At 37.3% G+C, this 27,411-nt stretch overlaps 2 protein-coding genes across 3 annotated transcripts in view; one reads left to right on the top strand and one right to left on the bottom strand.

Annotated features, from left to right (window-relative positions):
- The first annotated feature begins 8,897 nt into the window (after positions 1-8,897).
- On the top strand, positions 8,898-12,001 carry LOC132121248 (homeobox protein Dlx3b). The gene is made up of 3 exons (XM_059530465.1): positions 8,898-9,379; positions 10,134-10,318; positions 11,066-12,001. The coding sequence occupies exons 1-3, from the start codon at positions 9,061-9,063 to the stop codon at positions 11,369-11,371; spliced, it is 810 nt and encodes a 269-aa protein (XP_059386448.1). The 5' UTR covers positions 8,898-9,060; the 3' UTR covers positions 11,372-12,001.
- Positions 12,002-18,240: 6,239 nt separating this feature from the next.
- LOC132120997 (homeobox protein Dlx4b-like) overlaps positions 18,241-27,411 on the bottom strand; it is a 100,825-nt gene continuing 91,654 nt past the window's right edge. Inside the window, exons 1-3 of one of the 2 annotated variants that reach the window (XM_059530198.1) lie at positions 23,742-24,348; positions 22,674-22,867; positions 18,241-18,686 (exon numbers count right to left, since the gene is read on the bottom strand). In XM_059530198.1, coding sequence (XP_059386181.1) covers positions 18,435-18,686; positions 22,674-22,867; positions 23,742-24,060 — 765 coding nt within the window. In that variant the 5' untranslated portion in view covers positions 24,061-24,348 and the 3' untranslated portion in view covers positions 18,241-18,434. Of the gene's footprint in view, positions 18,687-22,673; positions 22,868-23,741; positions 24,349-27,411 lie in introns of those variants that run through there. The other variant, XM_059530199.1, reaches the window with a different exon arrangement.

Raw genomic sequence — 27,411 nt, forward strand, 5'->3', positions numbered from 1 at the left:
ACACTGTTTTCCTAATGAATGTTGTTCAGTTGCTTTTACACAATGTATTTTGTTTAAAGCACTATATAAAAAAGGTGACTTGACTATAGCAGCCTCTCATTATGCCCCTATTGTGGGCCAGTTGGTGGGCATAGAGAGTGTGGTTGACCGCTTCTTAATGGGCACCAGGAGGTTGAATCCGCCTTGTCCCCTAACCATCACTTCATGGGATCTGCTCACATTTGAGCCGCTACAGTCTACCAACATTCGGTCACTGTCAGTAAAGACTGCTGTGCTTCTGACACTAGCATCAGTAAAGTGAATAGGAGACCTGCAGGTGCTCTTCATTAGCCTTGCCTGCCTGGAATTCAGGCCTAACTAAGGTACTCCTGAAACCAAAGCATGGTTACATAGCAAAGGTGATTTTCACTCTATTCAGAGCACAGGTCATTACACTCTCTGCACTTCATCCCTCTGAAAAGGACAAGTAGATATCTCTGCTCTGCCCTGTCAGAGCTTTGAGAATTTATATTGAGCGTTCCGCCCCTCATAGACGGTTCAAAAAACCCTTTGTCAGCTTCAGTGACCGCACCAAAGGGCATCCGGTCAGGAAGCAAAGACTCTTTAGATGGATAGTTGACGCCATCTCGCTAGGTGGCCCATTCTACCAGAGGCATCGCCTCGTCTTGGGCATGGTCCAGCGAGGGGTCCATTGTGGATATTTGTGAGGCAGCCGGCTGGGCCTTGCCATCCACATTTGCCATGTTTTACAACAAGGAGGTCAGGCCAGGATCCTCTCTGCTTGAAGAGACACACACTGTGTGAAACACAAACAGATCTGACAGAGAGGCCTTGACCATATTGCTCAAGCACTGTGAAGCTGTGTGGTGATACCTCCGCTTGCTGCGTCCCGTGTGAAAAGGCATTTAAGGCAAAAGTCTAGGCCTACTTTGTTGCGTTCTCTTAACCCACACAAAAATTGCCTGACATGCAAGTGTAAACTTGAATTTCCTTTCACGGCATACTGCACTTATAATAAGTGCAACTGCACCAAGCACATCACTTCAACTATTCGACTGAGGTGAGACCCTTGAGCAAGGCACAGAACCCCCAACTGCTCCCAAGGCGCTGCAGCTGTGGCAGCCCACAAATAATTGCAAGAATTTAGAGAAAATAGTCTGAATCATGAGATGGAAACTCAACGAATTGCAAGAAAAAAGTCAGAACTCTAAGTTTATTGCTGACAATTCTGACTCTTTTGTCAGAATCTGAAGATTACATTTTACAATTGTGAGGTGGATAAAAAGTTGCTATTTATTTATTTACTTACCATGGCAGAAACAGGCTTCCATATAAAAGTCTCTTTACAGAACAACCAGCTAAACATATTATTCTGGCCTGACTGACCCTCAAATAAACAAAAGCTGTAAGGAAATTGTTAGAACAGGTCTTTGTTCTCTTTGAACGAGTAGAACAGCGCTCCACAAACACACTCAATTGAATCTCTCTTTCAGATCATTATATGTCCATTCATAAGCACAGGAGAACAAGCCAAAGCCTGGCACAAAAGCAAGCACAACAGAGAAGACTGGGATGCCATATGTTACCTGCACGCTACAAATAAATTTTCATTATGTTATTTGAATGTATTTATTACTTTTTCATTTACAGCTGATTGTACAAGGCAAATGATGTAAACATTAATATAAGCCGATTTACATTTGTTGTACTTATTTATCCATTTAGAGAAACACCTTAATGTCTATAAATGTGCTAATAATAATTTTTATTTAATCACAAAAGGAAATGAATGGAGCAATGAAATTGACAGATTTATTTTTTTTTTATTTACGTCTGCCACTTTGTCCCAAATGAAAATTGATCAGGGTCTTTACAGCGTAAATGGACTCCCGAAATATGGATTGACTAAAAATGTTTCACACTGCAAATTATTATTATTAACATTAATATTATAAAGCATAATAAAATATTTATTTTTAGTTTACTTTTAAATAATTAATTACATTTAATTATTATAATTTCATTGAGGAATTAAACATCTTAATTATTGAATTTTGATAAAAAATGTTATTTATTTTTCTAAACCTTAGAGGCAAAAAGTTTATATTTTTCTAACTGCAATTTTTTTTGCATTGTAATAAAATTTCCATTTAGTTTTCGAAACAGATACCTCCAATCATTCTACTTCATTTTTACTCTAGACTAGCTATTAATTCACACACATTTTTGATGACTGATTTTTTTTTTAATGTTTGAACACAGATCTTCAATGTAGCAGTTGCTGCACAAAATGCCACCATGGTAGCTGCTGAGGGTTTGAGGGGCGTTGAACAATGAGAAGAGATTGAATGCAATGACGGAGTTCATTAAGAGAAGAGGGACCCCCTTCACTCCCACCACAGCTGTTCAGAAATTAGCACATTCCTGTGAAGCCTGCTCCTGTCACCCAGAGAAACCAGCTGCTTCTGTGCCACTTATTTCATAAGAGCTTCAGAGAAAACACAGCTGATTCTATTCTTGCTGAACAGAGGCAATGTGATATTTATAATAAACAGACTTTCAGATTAGATGCATATCCAATATCGTTAAATAAAATTGTGAAGGCAGTGCAACATCCTTGTGTGAGCATTTTTGGCTATGTAGTTATTAAAGACAGTTTTTTTTTCTTTTACAGAAAGAAAAGGAATATCATCTATATGATCTCCTTAACATATTATTTGTTTCTCTTAGAAAATAATGGGGAGCAAATAATGAGGTCTTCCATTTCTTAGCTTATAGTACCCTTGTAATCTCTCGTGTCAGAGATCAAACAATTCTCATTTTTACCTTTTTTATATTATCTGAGCTATTATATCTGCCGTCATTTTATAGCTTAGTAATTGCATGTCAACATTAAAAATTTTAAAGTTCAACCGAAAAATAAATAAATCTCCAAATCTATTCTGTTCAAACAAACAAATTGAAAAATGTTCAAATTGTAATTTTAGAATGAACTATTCCTTTAAATGGAAAATGGAAATTATATTTTATGGCACCATAGATGAGAAATGTAAAAAATATGTATATATATTTATGATCTTGAAAAACTAAATATATGCACTAGCTAAAGGAGTTTGAAAAAGCTGAGCAATGGAATATTGTTTCTGAACATTCCAACACCCTCGCGCTGCTGGAGGCCGGGATGTAGATTAATGTAAACATGTGTCGCAACGCATGTTTAGGAGCCAAAATGAACTCCCCCAGAAAGTTTGCTTTAGTCAGCTGTTTCAAACTGCCGAAATGAAACGAACTGATTCTGAAGTTATGTCATATTAGTTTGTTCTTCGATTTCGTTTGAAGTATATCACGGCCTTAAAGGTCAGAGGCCTATAAAAAAAAAACTATAAAATTCAGATTTTTTTTCTTGCATATGTGCTTATATGGGCTCCTTATATCATTTAGTTATTTGGTGTCCTTTTGGAGTTTCTAAGTGACCTTTTTCAGAAAGACATCTAAATTTATCTTAAAAAGCAGAAAATACAGATTTTTGAGAATCAGCCTTTAATCTTTTTGTTTACTTCAATGGATATAGCAAAAGATTGACAAAATACCTGTCCAACATTTGAAACAAAATAAATGGTATATGCTTAATTTCATGAAGAGTGCGATTAATCGCGATTAATCACAGAAAAAGGGTGTGATTAATTAGATTAAAAAAATTTAATCGATTGACAGCCCTAATATTCACACATATATATATATGTGTGGCAAATATTACATGAAATATAGCAGTATTTGCCATCTTATCTCTTTTAACTGACCCATGGTCCACATTTTCACATGGCCTGTTTTATGTAGTATACATTTCCCAGGTTATTTATTTATGAAAATTTTTACCATAATTAAAATGAAATATGTTAACTCATCTTTAGTGTGCTTTAAAAGATTATATTATTCTTAAACATATTATATACACACATATATATAAACATATATATATATATATATACACACACACACACACACACACACACACACACACACACACACACACACACACAGTGAGTAAATCAATTTAAATCAATTGTATCTATTAAACATCAGCCAAAAATGGTAATCTTCAGTAATTTTAATGCTGTTTTCTAGCTGGGTTAAATTAATAATAAAAACATTTTTCATTTCACATCTTTTATGTTGTATACATTTCTCAGATTTCTTCATCATGACTGAATTCAGTTAAGCTAACTCAGAGACTGAAAGATGCTTCCCTCATGAGAGCCCTCTTAAAGACATGCAGAGCTCCTGTTGTTCAGTCTGTGTAAAGAACCTTGAACTTCATTATCCCAGAGTGCTCTCTGATGTTTTTCCCAAAGAAATTGGGTTGGTTTTGCAGCACACAATAAGAGAGAGAAAAACACAAGTGGAAGGATTATTGTTGCCCGCCTCTCCGCCCTTAATGAAACTGCAAACTCCCTCTCATCCTCCCTTCATGAGTCAGTTAGTGTATGTGATGTAAGGAAGAACATGTGCACGTCTACCTTTTACACACTTTTTAACACATCATATAGGGAAACAGCCAAACATACACATATATGTCACTATGTTCTAATGATCTAGCTCAGTGGTTCTCAATTCCTGTCCTGGGATATCACTGCTCTGCACATTTTGTATGTCTCTCTTATCTGACACCCTTGGTTCAGTTCATGGATGATCTCTGATGATCTGAATCAGGTGTGTTAAATAAGGAAGACATACAATGTGCAGAGCAGAGGTACCCCTGGACTGGAATTGAGAACCGCTGAGCTAGCTAATTTTCATGTATGTTTTACATACTTTGGTGAAAGTTTTATATTTCTATAGCACTCAGACACTGTTTCAGTGTTTTCATCTGAACATCACTTCTTAATTCATCAACAGTTTAACACTTATTACCTGCCAAAGGCAGAGTGTTAAGCTGCAGCTGTGCACATTTTCTGGTGGATTTGTGAACGCTTAATAGAAATTATACACTTTGAGGGAAGACGGAACCATTTGACACCACAAAAAAAAAGAATGCGGTCTGCCTGGTGGACCAGTGGAACTGTGCACTGTTTGCAGGCTCCTCCGAAGAACTTCAATGCTTTGGCCAGGCCACAAATGTGAGGTTTAAACACTTCTAACAAAGAAAGTCCACAAGAGCTCTGGACTTTCAAAGGAGTCTGTGTCATTTTGAACATACTGAAAGCTCATGATATATCAGAGAAATGCCCAGCCATGATTTGCTGAGAAAGGAAAAGTGTGAACAATGCATCTTTAATCCTCTTCCAGTCTGATTCCAGGTGTGTGTGTGTGTGTGTGTGTGTGTGTGTGTGTGTGTGTGTGTGTGTGTGTGTGTGTGTGTGTGTGTGTGTGTGTGTGTGTGGCTCAATCCGAAAACTGAAAAATGCTGCCTTCAGAGGATGCATTCCAAGGTAGGGAGGCATCAAGGCACGTCCGAACTCAATGTTAGCTTCAGTTCCTGTCTCCTGAGATGCTTTCATCTGGCCGATTTTTTAAGGCATCATGTCATTCGCTGCCTTTGATAACCCACGATCCTATGCATTCCATTCTTGACAGTTAAGCCAAAAAATAAAGATAGCGTCTGAAAGTTGCAGTCGGTGGTCATTTTATGTGTAAATGTATGTTTTTGATCAACGTTTTTACACTTTGTATGTCATTTCTAGAGAGAAATGAATATTGCAGTTATCACCAAAGCTCTCTATATTTTGCTGTAGATCATTAAACCATTACGTCTTTACTAGGCATACTAGAAACTTCCAGGCAAAACTCTGCAGGACACCTGCCCTCCAGAGCCAAGTTTGAGGAACCCTGGTCTAAACAGTGCATTTGAGATAACAGAGATGTTACTGGCGCCACCTGCTGACTGTACAAGAGTATTAGCTCAGGCTTTTAAACAAATAGATCTACATAATGGAACGCAAGCAAAACTTTTAAAACCCCAACTTACTAACTAAATAAATAAATATTTATTAAATGTCAAATTGACCTGCTCATATATAAGGCTGACAGTTAACTGGAAATGAATTTAAAGTAATGCTCCTTTTCATCTCAGTGGTTTTGTCAATTTAAGAAAGGAGCAGTTGTTGCTTTAGAGTTATTTCGGTTTGATCTAACCTTAATTTACTTACATTAATTATTAATTTACTTTTGATTTAATTTTTACTCTTAAATTACTAATAAATTTCACAATTACAAAGAAATGGCAGTATAACACTTTGAATTAAATGGGAAATTTTGACGTAGACAGAAATAAATAATATTTTCTAGTAGAATGAACTCCAATGTTTTTGTTGTTGTTGTTTTTTTTATTGCTTTGAAAAATCAGTTTCAGTTTTTAACAGTGCTCTTTTATTATAACTGTGATAATATTATAGTTTTATTGATGTTTTTGATTTGGCTGCCTTAAAAGATAAGTTAATTCAATAAAATGCTTAGTTAAGCCAATTTTTATTTAGTTTGCACAGCTTATAATTCTACATTTATTTAACAAAATACTGTTACGATCGGAGACCCAGTGAAATGCAGGAGACGAGAGATCCAATCGCAGTATGCGTTTTAATGGGTAATCCAAAGAGAAATCAACAAGCAGGGGTCAAAACCATAAATCCAACCAAAAAATAAACAAACAGGAAAGGAACAGGAACAGGAACTCGGAAGACGAGGAAACTGGGTGACGGAAAGAAAGGACTCCATCCAGACAAACAGAAAAGACCGGTTAATATAGGCAGGGTAATGACTATCAAGTGAAGACACCTGAGTGCAATTAACAGGAGTGCAATTATTGTGATGAAGGGACAAGGCATAGTGGGAATTGTAGTGCCTACGGTGAGGTGCCTATGGGGAAGTGAGACCACTAGTGGAGACTCAGGGAAACAGAGACCAGACAGCGTGACAAATACTCAATATCAGTAAACGTTTGTTGGTCTCACTAATTTTTATGTTGTGTCAACGGATTTAGGTTAGCACAACTTTCTTGTCTTGTTGGGCTAAATAAAGTCTTATTTGTTAGACAAAGTATTAAGTTGATTCAGGTTTTTTTTCAGCTTCACCTTTGTTACCCCAATTATTGATTCTAGGTTTAAGGAACTTGAAAGGAATATATGTGTAAACAACAAAGTTTGTTTTAGCTTATTTAACAGAACACTTTAAGGGAGCCAGGTTAAAAATCATTTTAAGGTGAATCAGCTTGTTTGTTTTTACAGTGAAGAATGTAGTTCTAATTCATTACCATCTCGGTCAGTAAAGATGCATTGCAACTGCAGCCACAAGGAGGCACTATCACACCAAAAACTACCACAGCTCTAGAACATGTCTGGACCCTAGGGCTCTGAAATAGAAACAGCTGCTACAAAACAGCATTAAACTCACATGATATATCTATTTGATTTAGCTTTTTCTCTTAAAAGAGAATGTATGCATAAGCTACCGATTTAAATGAAAAATAACGAATTTATTTTTATACATTAGCTCTGTAGAAACGATTTGCCTGCATGTTTGACAATTTTTTTTAATTTTTTTTTTATGTGTAATAAAACTATGCCGGGCGCTGACATTGCACAGAATGTCCCAGATCTCAAGAATGGTTTGCATGTCTCTCAAAAGACTCAAAAGACATGGAATTTGACTACATGCCACGACTGTGCACATCAGGTATGTGACATACCGATGTCTCGCGGCTGCCGTGTTCACACGGAGAAGCACATTTCTCGTCTAACAGCACGTCCCGGTGCGCAGCATTTGCATAGGGACCGACAATAAATAAAGAGCAGCAGCACACAGTTCCTCGTTTACATTCATAGGCCAGTGGCTGATAAAGGTTATTTGGGTGCTAGAGGTTAAGACTTACTTCTGATACCACGCCTTGGTCTAATAAAGAGGGCACACCAGTGAGAGCCGCAGGGGTGATCAGTGGGCCAGATAAGGTCCTCCAGCTTCTCATGACCCAGTCACTCTGAATCAGAAAAGAGTGAACTGATGAGATCAAAATGTCTCCAACAGTATAGCCTAGTGATCGGGGACCTTGGTCAAACATGCGCTACATTTACAAATTAATAATTGTTTATGCATTTAAGATTTAAAACAGCCACGTCTCGCCCTCCACAGACACGACTAGACATACATATTACAATAATTTTGAATGGTTCTTTGCAGCAGCTTTGGTTCAGCAAAGAACCATTTTTGTGTAAAGAACTATAAGCTTCTCAAGTTAGCTAGATAGTAACATTACGTTACATTACAGAGTCTTCAGATAAATGTATTGGTTTCTTGGTTTATTAAAAGCACCTGTGCACTAGTTTTTCTCACACTACTAATTTGTCGTGAAACTTAAAAAAAAAAAAAAAAAAAAAAAAAAAAAAAAAAAAAAGCGTTACCTTAACTATATTTTAACTTGAGCTATATACTTAAGAACCCTACTGTTGATTCAGTCATATTAAACCTACTTAAAATGGACATTTATGAGAATTAAAACGATGAAGGCTAGGCCTAATAAATGTATATATATATATATATATATATATATATATGTATATATATATATATATGTGTGTGTGTGTGTGTGTGTGTGTGTGTGTGTGTGTGTGTGTGTTTGTTTGTTTGTTTTTTAATGCAACGAAAAAACATAAGTAGCCTAATTCTAACTTGCACAGAAGCTGAACTTTCTTTACTTCATTTCTACTAAAATGTCTGCAACATTTCGCATCTCCATTATCACTCTAACAGCTAAAATCCCCAAATGCTGAAGTTTGGAGACGTTAAGGCGCGAGGCGGAGAACAGTCTCTGGTTCGCCCTCAGGGCTGCAGAGAGAAAAAAAAAACACAGAGGCGAGGAGCCAATTGGAGCCGAGCGTCCACCCATGTGCATTATAACTCCCAGTTTCTCATAGATCACTTCAGTGCTTCAACCGAGGGAGTTCGAGACAGCAGCTCGTCTAGGATTTTGTGTTACAGGCATAGTCCTGAACTAAACGTCTGCATGTTTTGTTCACGTCTGCCTTGGAAATAAAGTGGACGATTGTTGTTGTTTTTTTTTCTTTCTAAAGGATGAGTGGACCGACATTTGACAGGAAGATACACGGTGTTTCATCTGATCTTTCAGGCTCTATGAGTTGCCATCCGACCTCTAAGGACTCTCCGACTCTTCCAGAGTCTTCGGCTACAGACATGGGTTATTACAGCAGCCATCACGAGTACTACCAGAGTGCACAATACTCTCAGCAAATGAATTCATATCATCAGTTTAATCTGTCTGGGATGGGGGCATCACCTGGACCTTACCCCACCAAGACAGAGTACCCTTACAATACTTACAGACAATACGGACAATACAACAGAGAGCTGCAGACGCCGCCACAAAGCGCAGGTGAGATATTTTTGCATTTTTAAATATGCCAGAGGTAGGGTATATGCATTGTTAATTCGGCAACATTTGTCATCTTAATATCGGTATAAAACAGGCATTTCTAAAGTTTGTACAACTGTGTTTTGTTCCGAGTTCCTATTGAGAAAATATATATAGCCAATATTAGAAATCGAGTTAGCTATTTACCTGTTTGGTTTTTTGCATTTACTCTATAGGCTATTATTAGCCCATTAAAGTAATTTATTTAAAGGATTGTTATGCATACAATTAATTTAAGCAGGGTAGAAAGTTGCCTCTAGTTTATCACATCAGATTTGCGGTCGCTGTAAAACAATTATGACATTTTTATTGCATCTGTAACGCGATTACTCATTATTTCTCGGTGATCAGTCTAGGCTAGAAGTCACGATATATTTGTTTATTGAAGTAGGCCTGCACATGACACGATACAGCCTTTCCTTCAAACTTGAAGATGATTTAACTATACCGTATTTATTTCTCAAATTGGCATTTATTTATCTGATACTGCATATACCAGATGCTGACATACATTTTATTTTACTCATATAATATCACACGTTTAATTTTCAAGAAGCAGATTTGTTTCATTTAACGAGAGAATATCATGAGTTGGAGTGACCTTTTCATTTCCGTCACAATCCCAAAATGAAACCAATCGGTTTGCGGTTTTCTTTTAGCTGCTGTTATTAATTCTACGTTGCCATAACGTGGTCTATATTTTTATTCTTTCCAGTCAAAGAAGAACCAGAGACTGAAGTTCGGATGGTAAACGGAAAACCCAAGAAAATCCGCAAGCCGCGCACCATTTACTCGAGTTACCAGCTCGCCGCGCTGCAGCGCCGCTTCCAGAAGGCGCAGTATCTGGCGCTGCCGGAGAGAGCCGAGCTCGCCGCTCAGCTGGGGCTCACGCAGACACAGGTAACACTGGAGCGCTAACAACACTCTAAACATAATTACTGGGCTGCGTTAACAGCTTAAAGCGATTTCCTACACTTCTTTCGCTGACACAGAACACACTGAGATAAGCAGCAAGCTTATCAGCTCATAAAACATTGCTCACGTGAGATGTGTTGAAACGTTGTTGCTCATATTTTTACCATCATAATTATTAAATGAATAATTGTTATTTGCATTGTTTTCTACAAAAATATGTTTAGCCTATCATTTTATGTCGTTATAATTTTTCAAAAAGATATATAAAGATAGATACAAATATAGTCATCATGTTCTAATAACGTCTTCGTGTTTAAGAATATTTTCTCCTCAATTTTCTTCATAAGTGATTTAATTCAAAATGTCAGTGTTTTATGCAACGAAGATTTAAAATATTTCAGCTTCATTAAGGATTTCATAAGTCTGATACATTATATAAATGTAGCCTAAAATTATTTTCGCGGTGCATTCTGTCGAGATAATACCTCACGTACCTAGTATGTTCAGGTTTAAATTTACTAAATATCCCAACCTTTTTTCCTCTGTGGGAGGTTTAAGCTTCTAATCTCCAAACCTCTTACAAAGTAGACATACTTACTAGCCTACTTTAACAGAACTTTATTTTTCTTTAAAGAAAAGCAAGGTAGCAATTACATTGAATTTTTCTATGCTACTATTGTTTACAATGTCCAATAGAAAACTGATGTGAACGTGGTTTTCCTTTTTGAACAGGTCAAAATCTGGTTCCAGAACCGGAGATCCAAGTTCAAGAAACTTTACAAGAACGGCGAGGTTCCGCTGGAGCACAGCCCGAACGCCAGCGACTCCATGGCCTGCAACTCGCCTCCATCCCCGGCTGTCTGGGACAACAGCGCGCACTCTAGCCAGGTCAACCGGGGGCAGATCCCCCAGACACCCCTCAGTTCAACACCCCCCTACATGGAAGATTACAGCAATCACTGGTACCAGCAGGGATCACATTTACAGCATCCAGTGCACCACCCAGGACCCCCTCAGAGCGTGGGGGCCGTGTATTAACAGACACTGATGGAAGAGTTTAATATAAGTGGGAAAAGACTTTTGAAAAACTCAACATAAATAAGCTGAGAGATGCTTCACAAGTAGCCTATTTGGAGTGGAACAACACACATGTGTTGGCATTTTGTGGACTGTTTAAACGCATATATGCCGATATGAATGCTTTGTGTTGAAATAACAGTAGTGTAATATTAATAACAATGTTTCAATGTGTCCCTGCTACCCAGAACTGTTTCATATGCACATAGGTGTAGGTTAAACAATGTAAAGGAAGTTCAGAGTGGTTTTAAATTATTATGTTTTATGACTTCCTTTAACTTCATGTTTTGTTCATTGATGGGTATATTAAAAATGTTTTAAAGAACGATGGAACCCCAAATTGTGTTGTTATCAGCCTCACCTCCCACAATGTGGGCCGGTGTCGCGCGCGTCAGAGACTCAGGACATAAGTTATTCAGACTTGTACAAAATGTTGAAAGCTGTATATACGTGTTTAAATAAAAGTGAACCACTAAACTCGTGTTACTTCGAAAGGCAGAGACTGCGCGGTGGTTCTTGAACCATTATATATTCCTGTAAGTATAGCTGTATTGTTATTCTGTCAAACTAAATAAATGCGAATTGAAAACATTTCTGCCACATGCGGCTTCCCTGAGTCGAGTTGCAAAATTCCGTTTGATATTAATTACAAATCTGAAGTTTGCCGTGACATCTCATTGTTTGGGATCTTAGAAAAGGGTTAAGTCAGACAGATGTTATTTTGTGATGTGTTTGCATGCATGAGCCTGGTAGGCCTGCGTGCAAAGAGGCTGTAGGAGGCGACAGGCGAGCAGACATGTTGGAGTCACTGGATTTTATTAGTAGCCTATTCTGTTGGCAGATAACAAGATAGACTACAGCAATGAGGAGGTGACTTCTGGAATAAAGCCCTGAGCTTTAGAGATAGTCGGTCACAACAAGAATAGACAGGGCAAACAGACGTAGGCCTAGAAAAACCCCAAGAGGTTCCTACAGGTATATGCAAATTACAGAGCGAGGTATTTCAAAGCGGCTTTTAAAACGTTTCCTCCCAGATTCCTCCTTCCCGCGCTTTTGGTTTCTTTTTCATACCAATATATAATATCAGTCTGTAAGGCAGTGTAATGACGTTGTGTAATTATGTACGTAGAATATCCACAACACAATCGAAGTTCCTGTACGTTTGAATTGAGAGTTTTTTAACTCAACTTTTACCGTGTAGGTTACATAAACACCAACTTAACGAACGAAGCAAGAGAATGCGTCCAGATTGTTTAATGATTTGTTTTTATTTTACGCTTTTGTCTCTTAGACAACAACTTCAGTTAGAATCTGAAAAAGTTCTGGCGGTCTCACGTAGGGTTGGTGTGTGTTTCTGGTGTTTACCAGCAATGAATTTCCTGTAGCCAAAGTCCTGCTGAAAACACGAGAAAATTGTCTAGAAGTCGTCCAACCGATGCCAGTTATCATCATGCAGAAATGAGGTGTTAAAATTATATTATCCGTCATGAGGCTTTATAAGGCTTAAAAATAGACAATGGTCATTGTATGTGCTCTGTTATTTACTCTTAACTGACCATTGAAATTTTGGGTAGCCTAACAATAAATTAATTAAAAACCGCAACTAGGCTTTCATGTAGCCTAGGCCTATTCATTTATGAAAACGGAGACACGTTTTGTGACATTTATAATTACTTTAGTGTACATTAACGACCTGTTAACCATCATATAAGGATGTAAAATTGATGGTTAATGTTTCAAAGATATTACAGCGTAAAGTGTTACACTGACTAAAATCAGTATTCAAAATTATATCGACGTCATATGGCTGTTTTTCTTAACCGCACAATTAAACATACGTAGGCCTATAGCACGTAGTGTTCTTTAAAAACCATTAAGCGAATTCGTCTTATGTTGTGCTTTTAATGTCTTTGACCGCTTGTTTACCTTCGGCTTTTGTGCTTTTGATGACAACTAGCCTATCAGTTAAATATAATCAAAAAATAGACACGAAATGTTTTATTGCTAGGTGTTGTCTGAACACCTTGTGCTGTATCTAATTAACCAAGTCTGGCACTTTACAAAAAAAGGGACGGTCTTCTAAATATATGATGATAGAAACATGACAAGTCTCGGATTCTTGTATCATGACTGTGAAAAATAGAAAGCAGACTTCACTTAGGTTTGTAGGTCGTGAGGATGCCCTTTGGTTTTACGTGGAATGGGCGCAAAAACATAATTTGAACCACAGAAACCATAAATAATGTGGTTTCATGCCGAAATCATAAAACGAACCGCTAATGGGGTTCATCATTCAAAGCCCTTATGCGGGCTGTGACTACTACAACGTGATCCAATATGAAAATGAGTTCAGTGTTCATGACTGCAATTCTTAATAGAGCTATATACAGATAGACCTAAACCGCTTATATTTTATTTGTATTCATCAGAGATGTATTTTAGAACATATACATATTTTTTTAAGATTGGACTATATGTATTTGGTAAATGTACTTTCAGTACTGGAATATCAATGTATCCACCATACTCTTGGCAATATTAATCTGGAGATGGGTAATGTATAGGCACTCACACAGGACCTCATGGCAAGAGTTTTTCTTTAGGACAAAACGTTGGGAAAAACCAAATACTCTCTTAAAAATAAAGGTTCTTTTTTGGCATTGATGGTTTCAAGCAGAACGTTTTAACATCCATGTAACCTTTCCATTCCACAAAAGATTGGAAAAGGTTCTTTAGATTTATAAAATGTTCTTCACTCTATGAAAAATATATATATATATTTAAAGAACTTTTCAATTAAACTTTATTCAAGTAACCTAAAAATGGTTCTTTGAAAACCCTCATTTGTAATTTGAATGGAAATAAAGTCTTTCCAATACTTTAAATATTCAGATATGTTTTACACGGAAATCTCAATTTTGTTTAACAGCAACCATTGTAGCTTTAGTAACAAGATGCATAAACAGTCCATCTGCGTGACCAACACTGTAAATCTTGCATCCAAAAATACCGCTGTGATATCCAAAGCATAGGTGGATGTGGATGCTGATGCTGACAGGGATGAAAAGAAAAATTTGTGAGCTGCCATTCTAGTTAGATTTATAGCATGATAGATCCAGATGGTTAAGATTGTTGGTTGGTGAACTGCGAGTCGTTTCTGGTCATTTCATAGCTGTAGAATTAGTCATGAAGATCTTATAATACCCGCCTTGCTGTTGCATGCGATTGGGTTACTCTCCTACCTCCAATAGAGAAGAAAGAGTCATATTCACACCTAAAACCTGTCATGCCACTTAGTTCTCTTCAAAACCTGATAATTCCGTGATCTGTGTACAATGGCCATAGCTCAAACCCTTAGACATTTTATCCCCTCTAATGTGTTTACCATTTTCATCTGAGGTATATGCCATAGGGTCCATAAAGAAACGGCTGTTATCTGTTTGATACAATATTTGCAGTTGTAGTTAGGCCATATGTAACATATCTGCTTTCGTTTGGGCTTGTTCGTGGTGTGTGGCCTTCAATTATGGGCTATGATCTAGGTGGCATCGTCTTGGGACACATCTCTCACTCAGAGAAACTCTTAGCCAAGCTGGGTGTGTGGGCTGACATGGTCACCTCGACCCGTGTGCTCCGTCGGTGCCTGAACTATTGAACTTGAACATGATACTACGATTCAGTGCACCATACCACCTAAATAAAGATAGGCAGGGCCAATCTTTACGTGTTTGACGAGAAACCGTATCCAAAAAATGGCACTGGAGGCCTCTGGGGTGGTTGAAGAGGAGGTCAACTGTGGTTGGGACATGCACATGTTGCCATGCAGAGACAGAGGGCAGCTGCCTGACACCCGCTCAGAGCCCGAGTCCACAGGCTTCACTCAGCAGCATCGTTCTGCTCCAATTGTAAATAAGATCAAATGAGAGGTTTTCTTGACAGCTGTGAACCACTGAACTCTTTTTCACCCCACAAACTGGGGAAGATTTTGGGAATCGGTTTCGTCCTTGTCCTTCAAATCTCCTCCAGGCCTTTAAATCCATTCAGCGAAGACTCGTTCTCTGCACACGCTGATGCGCCATAATTAAAACTCACCAGGCACCTCAAAGTGCTGGAAATCTCTTTAAACTGCTATCAGTCCATCCCATCACACTTTAGTGTGCTCCCAAATCAGCTTCCCACATAATTGCCCTGTTTGAAAGCCCCTTTTCTCTGCTTGTCCGACTTGAGCACCCATTATTCTAATCTCGAGATGTAAAATTGCCCATAATTTCCCTTGTGAGAGCTCGCTACTTCATTCAAAATCACTTGTCTTCTCTTCCCATGACTGTCATCTAAACGGAGCAACATAAACTCCACAAATCAAACTCTGGGATGGGAGTATATAAAGAGGTGCATGTTTAAAGTGCAGAGAGATGGTTTCCATTTCCAGAAGTGTGATGGATTTTTAAGCGTGGTTTGTTACCTAGTGAGGGAAAGCAGGTAAGTGACTTTGCACTTGTGATTTCAACTAGGACTGTGAAAAATAAGAAAATAACTGATTGTGGGACTGTAGAGTCATCGCTGTAAATCTCCCACAGATGTTGTGGAGGCTCATAAATGCGAATTATTGTGCATAATCTTAGAGTTTCAAGCAGTAAAATGTTTTGGAAGAATTTGTCATTATTGTTCTGTGCATGAGAGTTGCATGTGGCAGGCATTATTTTTATCTCATAATATGGCATATAATAAAATCCACTCAACATTTTAATTTACCTCATTGTAGTTTGTGGTGGATTAAAACAGATTTATTCCAAGCTGAAAAACCACACAGTGTGCTGAATTGTGTTGGATCTGAGGAGTTTGAAATGACAGAGGTGCTTTGTAATATGCCTGTTTAAATAAGGCTGTTTAGACAAGACCCTGTTGAGTGAGCCAGGTCAAAGTCAGGTCAAGTGGACCCCACATTCCTCCAGGTGGCATCTTATTACAGTGGGCATTAGAGCAAAAACAGCACCCTTTATTTTGTGAGGGTTCGTGATTATTATTCATCCCATTGCTTTTAATATTTTACATTAAATATTTGCGTTTTTGTGTTGCAAAGGCCTTTATTTAGTCAAGTCAAGCTAAGTCAGCTTTAATTATACAGCGCTTTATACAATAGAGGTTGTCTCAAAGCTGCTTTAGAGTGTCAAACAGGAAAAACGCGTCTATAACTCAAGAGGACAATCGAAAACAGTCAGTTTATCAGTTAAAATCAGTTCATTGTTGATATATAGTTCATATATATATATATATATATATATATATATATATATATATATATATATATATATATATATATATATATATATATATATATATATATATATATATATATATATATAAGGTTATTTCAACAACTTTTGACTGAAATTGATCTTCTATGCGAAAACCCCTTTTTGGAACCTTTATTTAAGAGTGTGTAACAAAAAGTCGAGTAGCGTTTTCGACCTCTTTAGGCGCAAAAACAGGCTCCATCGATACAAAATGTATATCTCCGGCAAAATAACCACGAAAGAAATAAGCAGACCATAAATCACTGTGAATCACATTAAATGCACATCAGCGTAATTTGGGATGCGTAATTAACACAAACATCTCGTTCACGGTGTTTAGATAGTTTAAGCACTGAAATGTGCGTTTAATTATCAATTTTCTCTCCAGCGTTTGATTGAATTCTGTGGTGATTTATCATGGTGGCATCACGACATCAACTCATTCAGTATTTTACCACTACATTTGAAAATAAAGGAACACAAACGTTTTGGAAAAGCAGATGTTTTCTTATTTGATGCAAAACGTCTTGAAGTTCGATATAGCCGCGTATTTATCACTGCATGGATCAAATTTTATCTCTATGATTCTGACTAAGTCAATGGTATTTTAATAGAAAACACGTAGGCTATACTTTAAAACCCAACTTTTCTGCTGCAGTGAGCATAATTGTTATTAGCTCATATTAACGGCTGTTAGCTCATATCCAGCTGTTCGCAGAAATTATTTCTGCAAAAAGCAGAACGATTAGTAACACTGGAAATAAGACTCTGGGGCAATATTTCCAAAATTAAATCGGACCTTCTGAGCCTATATATATATTCGTGTGTGTGTGTGGCGGTTCTCTTATGCATCCAATGTTTGAAGTATACTAAAATGTTAGAGGTTTTGTAGGAGATAAAATGTAAAATGTATATACAAAATCATTGCATCATTTAAAACAAGTCACAATTCCATTTATATTTAAAGTAAAATAACAAGCGAACAGAACCCGACAAATAACGTGCTTCAGGTGACACGACATTTAAAAATAAATCTCTTTAAATATTTAAAAAAAAATCTTACATTCATGTGGCTTGATCATGAATAATTCATAAATCTCAACCACTAGTTTTCCCACACCTGGACAAAGGGAAAAACGCAAACGTTCTACAACATGGACACTGAGTGAACATCTATGAATTTATAAATGATGAATTAATGTAGGCTAATTACATATTTTCGCAGCTTCGTTTAATCTCGACAATCTCATTCTGTGCTATTTTTGCTTAATTTATTCCAGAACGCTAATTTACAGGCCTATTGTTTTTGAGTATTATTAAAATGTCTGTTCAAACATGACCAGCATTAGGCTATTATACGCAGTTTATATTGTTTTGAATAAGCTATGTAGGCTACCATGTTATTTGTACCAGACCTTCTTAAAATGAGAACAAGAGTTATTACCTCCATTTTACGGACATCGTTAAATATCAACATTCTTCATATTTCTATAAATCATTCACAACATAGCACACTTTCATGTTTTCATAAATCTTTTATTTCAAACACATTGCAAAAATATATGAAAAACGTTGAAAAGCTACTGAAATATAATATGGGAGTCAGTGGGAGTAAAACACAGTCCTTTCAAACACACTAAATATGAACCCCGTGAAGGTAAGTGCCTTCACAGGTTAGGCAGGTGTCAACATGGATTGGAGTCTCTCTGGCTCTGTTTTTCCGATGTCAATCACATCATCTGAGGTCTGGGCACAGGATCCTGGTGGTGTGGGGGATACCAGTGCCCGTAACTGTTCATATAATTGCTGGGATGCATGGGTGGCACTTTGTTGGCCATAGAGGCCTCCCAGAGCTGAGAGAGACCTGGAGAGCAAGGAGAGGATGAGGAGGTGGTGTGAAGAAGCTCCCCTTCAGGTCCACTGGAGCCATGCTTCATGATCTTCTTATACTTGGAGCGCTTGTTTTGAAACCATATTTTCACCTTCAGTAAACAAAAAAGAAAAAAAGAACATTAAAATACATGCAAAAAATTACATGTTACTTTTTTTTATATACATGCTACTTTTTACAATCGCTTTCAAGACATCAGAGGTCTATTTTTTATGATATTGACACTCTGAAGAATTTGCCAGGCAGCTTGAACAGTCTTTGTTGAGATGGACTCAGTGACATTGCTGCGTTTCATTACACACACACTCAGCAATTGTTCCGCCCTGCCATTTTTATGAAGGCAGTGAAGCATGTGTCTGACATCAACAATCACAGCGTAAAAATAGGTTTGAATTTAGTTGAACTGAAAGAGAGCTTCCAGAAAGCTTGTTTGGTAGACTCTGACAAAATAATCATGAACACATTTAGCATTGAAATTAGTACATATTGATGCTAAAGCCACCCAAACATATTTAAAGAGATAGTTCACAAAAAAAAGAAAGAAAATTCTCTTACAATGTATTCATCTTCAAACCTGTATAATTCTCTTTCTTCTGTTGAACATAAAAGAAGATAATTTGAAGAATGCTGGTAGCCAAACAGTTGCCGGTAGCCACTGAACTCCACAGTATGGAAAAAATATAATGAATGTCAATGGGTACCAACATTTTCAAAGAAACTCATACATGTTTGGAACAACTTAACGGTGATGAAATAATTTTTGAGTCAATTATCCATCAAAAAAAATTTTTTTTCAATGCACAGCTCATAATTTACTCACTTCAGCAGCACTAACATACACCAAACGTGACAGTTTTATTCCTATCTATATTCTGAAGGTTTTTACATAGGGTTTGTTCATTCATTCGATTTATATAATACACTGTTATTATTACATTTACTGTTTTAAATATTTATATATATTTTACTTTAAAAACAGTTTTCTTGATGTTAGCAGTATTTTCTGATATAAGGAGTGATACAAAACAATTGATATTTAGATCCCCTCAGTTAAAATCTTTGGCTCCAGTATCTCAACAAAATGAAATATAAATGTTCACATTTCTCTTCTGGAAATGAATTCAGATTGAACGAAATAATGCCTAATCTGCATATTTAAACAACATTTCAGAACTTTCTTAATTAATCAAGTATGGTTAGGCTATATCTATTATTCAAAAATGTTACCCCCTTTCACCTGTGGTTTTAAAACATCATTTTTTAATGTATGACCAGACGGTTACAGTGGTGAGAGTATTCTGGAATTACAAAATAGCTTTAAAATTCATTTATTTCACTGCAAATACTTCGGCACACAAATGTTTGAGAAGTGTCCTTCACTTATGTAGGAGTTTATGGTTCCTTTGCCAGAATGTGCACTCAATTTAGAAACCTTGGAGACCTGAAATTGTGCCTTTGGAAGATTTCAGCTAAACGCCTGCATGAAAAACACCAGCCACACTGCAAGGCTAGGTCAGAAAGCCCACCTAATGGAGTTTCCATAATCTCAGACAATCAAAATCCATGCAAGGGGATCTTTACACATAGTTATTAGTTTGGCTGTCAACAGACTTAATAAACACACGTAAAAAAAAGATTTTCTTTTTTATTTCCAAAGATTGGTTTGCCAAACAGATTTTATGGTGAGTTGATGGATTCCAGACCTATGTTATACGCACAAGGAGGGACTTGGAAAAGCCAAAAGCATGTGCTGTGTGGCACTTGTTTATGTGCCTTTAATCAGGTTTATGGATCAAATGCAAACTGTCAGCTATGCTCTGGATTTCAAATCATTGCCACCAATATTACATACTTTGTTTATCACTGTAGTACGTTTGAATTCCAAGCCATGTGTTTGCAACCACTGTCTGAGGTGAATGTGAGAGGCATTCGTCAACCGATGACAGGAAAACTCAGATGCGCTTTGATGAAAACCAAGGCGTAATCAGCTCCTTATAGCTGAGAGACAGACTGAACTCATTCTCCATGGCTAAAAATGTGGTGCAACCTGTCACACGCAGGGCAGCAAGTGTATAGCGTAAATGTAGAGGGAGGGAAAGAAATGAAAAACTGAGCAAGAATGATGGGAAGCCTTACAGTATGTCATAAGCAATATAGCTGCACCAGGCTTATGTTTGGGTTCCATTTTTCTGCACACACATACACATTTCTGATGCATGCATCAATATTTTACTGTTCATTCCTGTAGGTGTGTGTCAACAAGAGGGATTTATAAAAATAAATCAATGTCCAAAACACCACCCAACAGGAACTCATTAATGGGTGTGACATCAACATAACAAGCACAGGCATATGACTTGTTAATCAGTTAGCTTTCCCTAAGAGAACGCATTCAAAACATACATGCTTTGCAAATGGGATATTTAAAATGGGATAGCAGATGGATTTTGCACTAATGAATGTGAGTCTAGTGTAGAACACATTTATCTCATCCGCTGGCCCAGAAATGAATGTATTTTGTTAAATCAATCGCATGAGTGCGGCTGGATATCTATTATTAAGCATAAGGCTTAAAGCAATCAAGAATAAATTATTCTTGGGATATGTGCTGGAAAAACACTCTCTTAAACTGTAAAGAGTAAGAACACAAAAGTGAGTGTGCTAATTTAAAAATGAAAGTGAAGGTCGGATTAAACAAAATCCTCACTTAGCTTTAACAATACTGAAACAAATCAGCCTACTTGTGTATACATGACACAAAGCACATAAATGCTCAGAAACCAGCACTGACTGACTCATCATGGTCTCACCTAACTGTTCATCCAGTACGATACTGAGTTAAAGCCTCACCTCAGCATATAATTACTTTCAGACAGATTTGCAGGTATTTCAGCACTTGAGCCTCACAAGAATTCATGGATTTTATTGTATTAGAAAATATTAAACCAAATAGCATTTGCAGTTGCATGTTACACTAGAATTTTATCACAGTATTAAGTTCACTTTAAATCGAATGGGGTTTTGGTGATTTTTAGTGAATGTATTAAGTCAGTTCCTCTCAAGTTCACACATGGGCGTCCTATCAGAGTAACCACAAGCATATTTCTTCACATCAACATGAACTATGAACATATTCCACTACCAAGTGTACGAATACTTTTCAATAACCAAATAATCTCAAAGGTAAGGGTGTTATTTCTTTATAAATCCCGCTCGTTTTAATATTTTGCCTTTAAAACAATCGTTACATAATAACAACAACAATACTTTAAACATATGTTTATTGAGGCTAGATTTCAAAGTGTCTAAATATTTTTGAGACAACCCTAAAAACAACATAAAAATGGAAAAATGCTAAAATGCACATTTGTTAACAAATTAGGTTTTCCTGTGGTCCATGAACAGCACCCACATATCGCTGACAAACTAAGCCTATGTTCTGTGAGCATTTTGCTAACAATGAAATTATTATTATTATTATTATTATGAAATGATTATTTCTGAATGTTCTCTAAATGTTAAAAACGTCCAGTTTAAAAATGTTCTAAACATTTTTCTCTCTCTCTCTCTCTCATTTCCCTCTTGAAACGTCATTAAGAGAAAATTATATATATTTTTTAAAAATCATTTTTCATATGGGAACGTTACTTTTGAATATTCTCTGACCATTCTGAAACTTAAAATGTAAAAGAATGTTTGACAACCTAAAGGGTTTCAGAAAAACATTACAGGAATGATGTACAGATATGTATTTGTGCTAAAGTTTTGGGAACATTAGATAACTGAACGAACGTTCTATTAATGTTATGTTATTCATAACTTTGAGCGAACACTGCCATAACGTTTTGAGAACGTTCCCTGTTAACTGGGCACATGACAAATGTCATAATGCCGACGTCACCCTAATGAAGTTATTCAAAAGATCATACTGTATATAACCTAATAAAAATGTAGCCTAACCCATAATCTTGTTGTAATTCGTCCGGCCGTATTACTGAATACTAGGCCTCATACCGATCTGAAAAAACACGCTGCAGTTGTATGGTGCCACACAGAAGTGGAGATGCTGGACATTTACCTGTGTTTGCGTCAGTCCCAGTTTGGCGGCTAGATCTGCGCGCTCGGGCAGCGCGAGGTACTGGGTCTGCTGGAAGCGCTGGTGCAGCGCATGCAGCTGAACACTGGAGTAAATGGTTCGCGGTTTGCGGATCTTCTTCCCCTTGCCATTAAGGCAATGTTCACCATTCTCAATGACCGCTGGCTTTTCGTGGTCTTCAGGCATGCAAACGAAATAAAACGACAGCATTATGACACAGTAAACGGCTTTGGATAAATGTCTTCAAACAAGCAGTTTACAAGAGAAATCGTAAATTATGACCCACTAAAGAGCTGTTACTGTCTGTTTGATTTACGATTGCCAAATAGGAGATTTACCTGGTGTTTTAGGGGGAACATTAATGGGTCATCATTTAAGAAAAGAAAACCATAATTAACGTCGCTTTAAAGTCAAGTTTACAGGCCGACGTTAATGTTATCTTAAGTTTGTGTGCATTGCTCTGTCGATGAATTGCTAAAATGTGCAATGTTTATCTCGATATTAATGATATTTCTGACGAATGCATTAATTTTATTGTCACTAAGAGAAGCGTTACGTCACGTATAGGTATGAAAAGTTTTAATGTTGCCTTTAAATAAGACCCCCCTCCCCCACGCAATAAAGTTTAAGACCGAAAAACAAATTCTTGCAAAAAAGTTGTTAAAAAAAGATCACTGCCTTGCAATCCACACCATTTAGTGTTTGCCATTTGCCACTGATTTAGCCGAGTTCACTGAAACTCTTGGTCTTTAAAAATAAATAGGCCAAGTGATTTTTTTTTACTAAATCTGGTAGCCTATTTATTTAAAAAAACAGTGAGTGTAGTTAAATTAGCTACTGTTATAAATGCACTCAATTTGAATTAGGCATAAGCCATGGCAGATATTAATCATATAATGAAACATGCCTGTATAAAGTTTACTTCTAATTCTGTACATTTTGTATAGAAAAAAATGCATTAGCAAACATGCAGAAAGCATGCAGAATCTTTTAGGAAACAACGAAGACACGTCAAAACCTCACATTCTGATGTTTTATGAAGATACTCACTCGTTTCCTCAGCCCTCGCGTGCGCCAGAGTACTGTTGTGGTTGTTTGGCTGGTAAGGCATGTAAGCACCGGGAGCAGGAGCGCTCACCGGCCCGGGGTAGGCGTATCCCAGCGGCCGCCTGTAATGGGACGCGGTGGAAGGGTAGGGAGCATCGTGCTGGCGGTGTCCGCCTGAGTGCAATCCATGTACCGGGTAAATATTGTGTGCGTATCCGGATAAATGCTGCTGGTTGGTTGCAAGTCCGTGGCCGAACTCTAAAAATGCTGATTTGGATGGATCTAAACTATTCAGCGTATCAGGCATGAAACTCATAGACATAATTGACAGTCAAGTCCATAAAGCCCGAGGATGGTCTGAGTGCTGCATTGAACGTTCACTGTGCTCGAAAAAGACCTTGAACCGGATCCATCCCAAAATAAACTGGGACAAAACAAATAACCACGGATTTCTAAATGAAAACCTAATTCCCAAAGTCACTGCAGTGAATCTCATAGGTGAATGCGTTAGGTTAGGTTAGGTTAGGTTATCTTTCTCAAATCATGACAAAACCGCGCAATATCCAAGTCACCTCGGGCTCGAGTTCCTGTTTTTCTGACTGACTCGCGCTCCGCGAGAGCGCGTGATGATTGGTGCGTCACGCGACACCGGGGAGCGCTAAATGAACTTGATGAGCATTTGCTATCGAATTGCTGATGCTGAGCCCTGATATCGATCATGTCACATAATAATGATCTTCAATTTAAACACATCCTTTATTGCATGACATTATATTAATAATACAAATCAATTAATAATTTTTACTATTACAAACGGCAACGATCATAAAAAAACATGGAGATATTAAAATATGAATGAGTGTCAGTGTAATAATGCCTGCTTCCGTTAATGCATTTCAGTGTACTATATTGGGGGCTTCAGCCACCTTAAAATGTGATTATGTGACATTTCTCCAAGTTTAGTGAAATCTTCTGAATACACCTATTCTAGTTGTATGCAGTGATTTCTTCCAAAACTTTTCACAAATACAGTGGTTTGCGCTCAATGTGATACACCTTCCATTCAGAAACTAAAATGACTGGAAGATGTTTGTTAATCCATTCCATTCCTCCGGTCCAGTTTTTATTTGTTCCACACTGTACACGCATTCTTGCTTCTTTTAGCGAGGAGAAAACTCGGAATTGTTCTCTGAAATATTTGTTATGCTCGTAATAAAGTATTGGATACAGCGATTATTCACATTTAAAATACGAATTGTATACAGGCCTACACATATCGAATGAGCTGGAGTGTGTGAACAAAAGTTTAAAATATCAACGTAGAATTATTTTTTATATTCAATATTTACACTTAAGTTTAATGGTCTGGGAAATAAATAACTTTTATATTAGCTACTTTTAAAATCGTCAGTTTAAAATAAATATAAGTTTATTTTACAAAAGCGTTTAAGAAGTGAACCCGTGACCTTTAAAGCTGAAATCCTAAATCAACCCTTAGTTTTACTGGGTTCATAGGGGATTTTTTTTAAATATATATATTAACAGGGGCGTAGCAAGCTTTTCAAAAGTGCGGGGGATGGATGTGGTTTGTTTATAAACAATAAAAACGATGACAGAGGGGTACAAAATGCAGGGCTTAAAGTTCTATGGCACTGTGCCGGATTTCCAGCTTGCAGCGTTTGGCTGGGAAAAAAAATAATCATAGGCCTACATTTAAAAAAAAAAAAAAAAAAAAAATCAGAAAAGGGGAGAAAAAAAAACCCCACACAAAACTTTTTCTCTAATGGTATAAATAATGTAACAATTTACTGTTTTTAAACATTAAAATAATATACACTTTTCTTTCATAGTTCTTTAACAGGTATGCAAACAATGTCATAATTTCTCACTTTTTTCTCCTTAACAGGTAACGTTAATCAAACACAACAGGTAAGTATCCACAAAAGTATTCAGCTAATCAACAAACAATGCTCAAAATATCAAAATCAGTTGCACTGGCAATGAACCCATAAATACACTGCTTAACAATGGCAGTTTGTCCCCCCTCCTCGTCAAATCCCTGACTTCTTCGTCACAGTTATTTTATACATTGCATACCACATAACGTTACATATACATAACCGAATTTAGCTAGCTGCTGAACAATATCCCAATAATAGCAATTAGCATTAGTCTAAAAAACGAAATATAATACCGAAAACACTGGACATGTCAACAAAACGATAACAGAACATCTTCCCAAACACATATCAAGCTTATTTAAAAACCTCGAAAGCATAAACACTCATTCAAAGTACCTGGAAAAGGGAGATGTAAATAACCATAACCATAAGTTCCCGCCTCCTCAGCACGAGCGGACCGATAACACCCCAAGAGAGGCGGGACTTAAGGCAGAACAGCCAATCATCAGCCGGTCACACTCAAAGCCGGTGTCATGTTTGAGAGGGGGGGGGGGGGGGGCAGCCGCAGCGAGCGCAGACACAGAGCGGCCAGAGAAACGGAGGAGCGACTGTAGTAGGGCGTTTGTGCAAAACTGCGGAAAAACTGCAGAAAACGTGCGGGGTTTTGAACCCTCTCACCGGGAAAAGTGTGGGTGATCCCTCACGGGTGCGACGCCCCTGTATATTAAAATGTAACAACATGTGATGTGGACTCCCCTTATGCTATCAAACAAACTTAACTTTATAATCATGAGCCAGAGAATCAATTAAAATAGGCTAAATTGTTAATTAAGTTATAGTTATATAAAATGTAAAAGAAAAGAAGTCCAGATTCACTTTGAGGATCAGACTATAATATATATATAGTCTATTGCAAGCGGTAACTAAAAGTAAAATTAAATTAAGATATCCATATTTGTGGATAAAAGGTGCTTGAGCACCTGCCCCTTTGCCCCTTGGTGCCCAAAGTGCCCTTTTGTCAAAGCAAAATGTCCTCACATTTTTTTTTGTCATAATATACCCTTTTGTGAATGCCTGCCCATGCCCAATCTAAATATTAGTAACATTTCTGAATAATAATTTAGCCGTCAATAAAATGACCCACAGGATGACCTTTCACCTAACGACGACGGCCTCATCCGATCGGGACGATTCGTCACCCTGCACGTGCATTTTTTAATTGCCAGAGGATATTTTCAACAAGCTGGTAAGAGGTGTTTCATTCTCAGCGAAGTGATTTTGATGTTTATTTACTTATTATTATTTTACAAGAACGATGTGATGTGAGAACATGCAGATATGTTGTTTATATTGCTGTGTGTGTAGCCTGTAGTGTAGAAGTAGCTAACGTTAGCATGCTGTTTGAGGGAGAAACGTTTCACAGGCATCGAGGGCACCCGTCATGCCCATTCAATGTGAGGGAGCACGTACCCCTTCAGATTTCTGAGCCAATTGGATTTTAAATGCAGCTTCCAAACAGAGTAATATTTTTTATATATTTTATACAATCACAGCGGTGTGATTAGATAGTTCAGTGCACAGCATCAGCTTCTAAATTCAAATCTGCGTTCGCTGGCTGGCGCTGAGGCAGAGACAGACGCGTTCGTACAACGATCCATGATATCCAATCAGAAACGATTCTGTTGCGCTTATGAATGCAATAGCCAATCAGAGACGTGCAGAAGAGTCATCACTGAAACGCGGTGTTTTGTTCACTTGCTCGCTGGCTGAAT

The sequence above is a fragment of the Carassius carassius genome, chromosome 39 (genome assembly GCF_963082965.1).
Source record: "Carassius carassius chromosome 39, fCarCar2.1, whole genome shotgun sequence".
In the NCBI taxonomy this organism is placed as follows: Eukaryota; Metazoa; Chordata; class Actinopteri; order Cypriniformes; family Cyprinidae; genus Carassius; species Carassius carassius.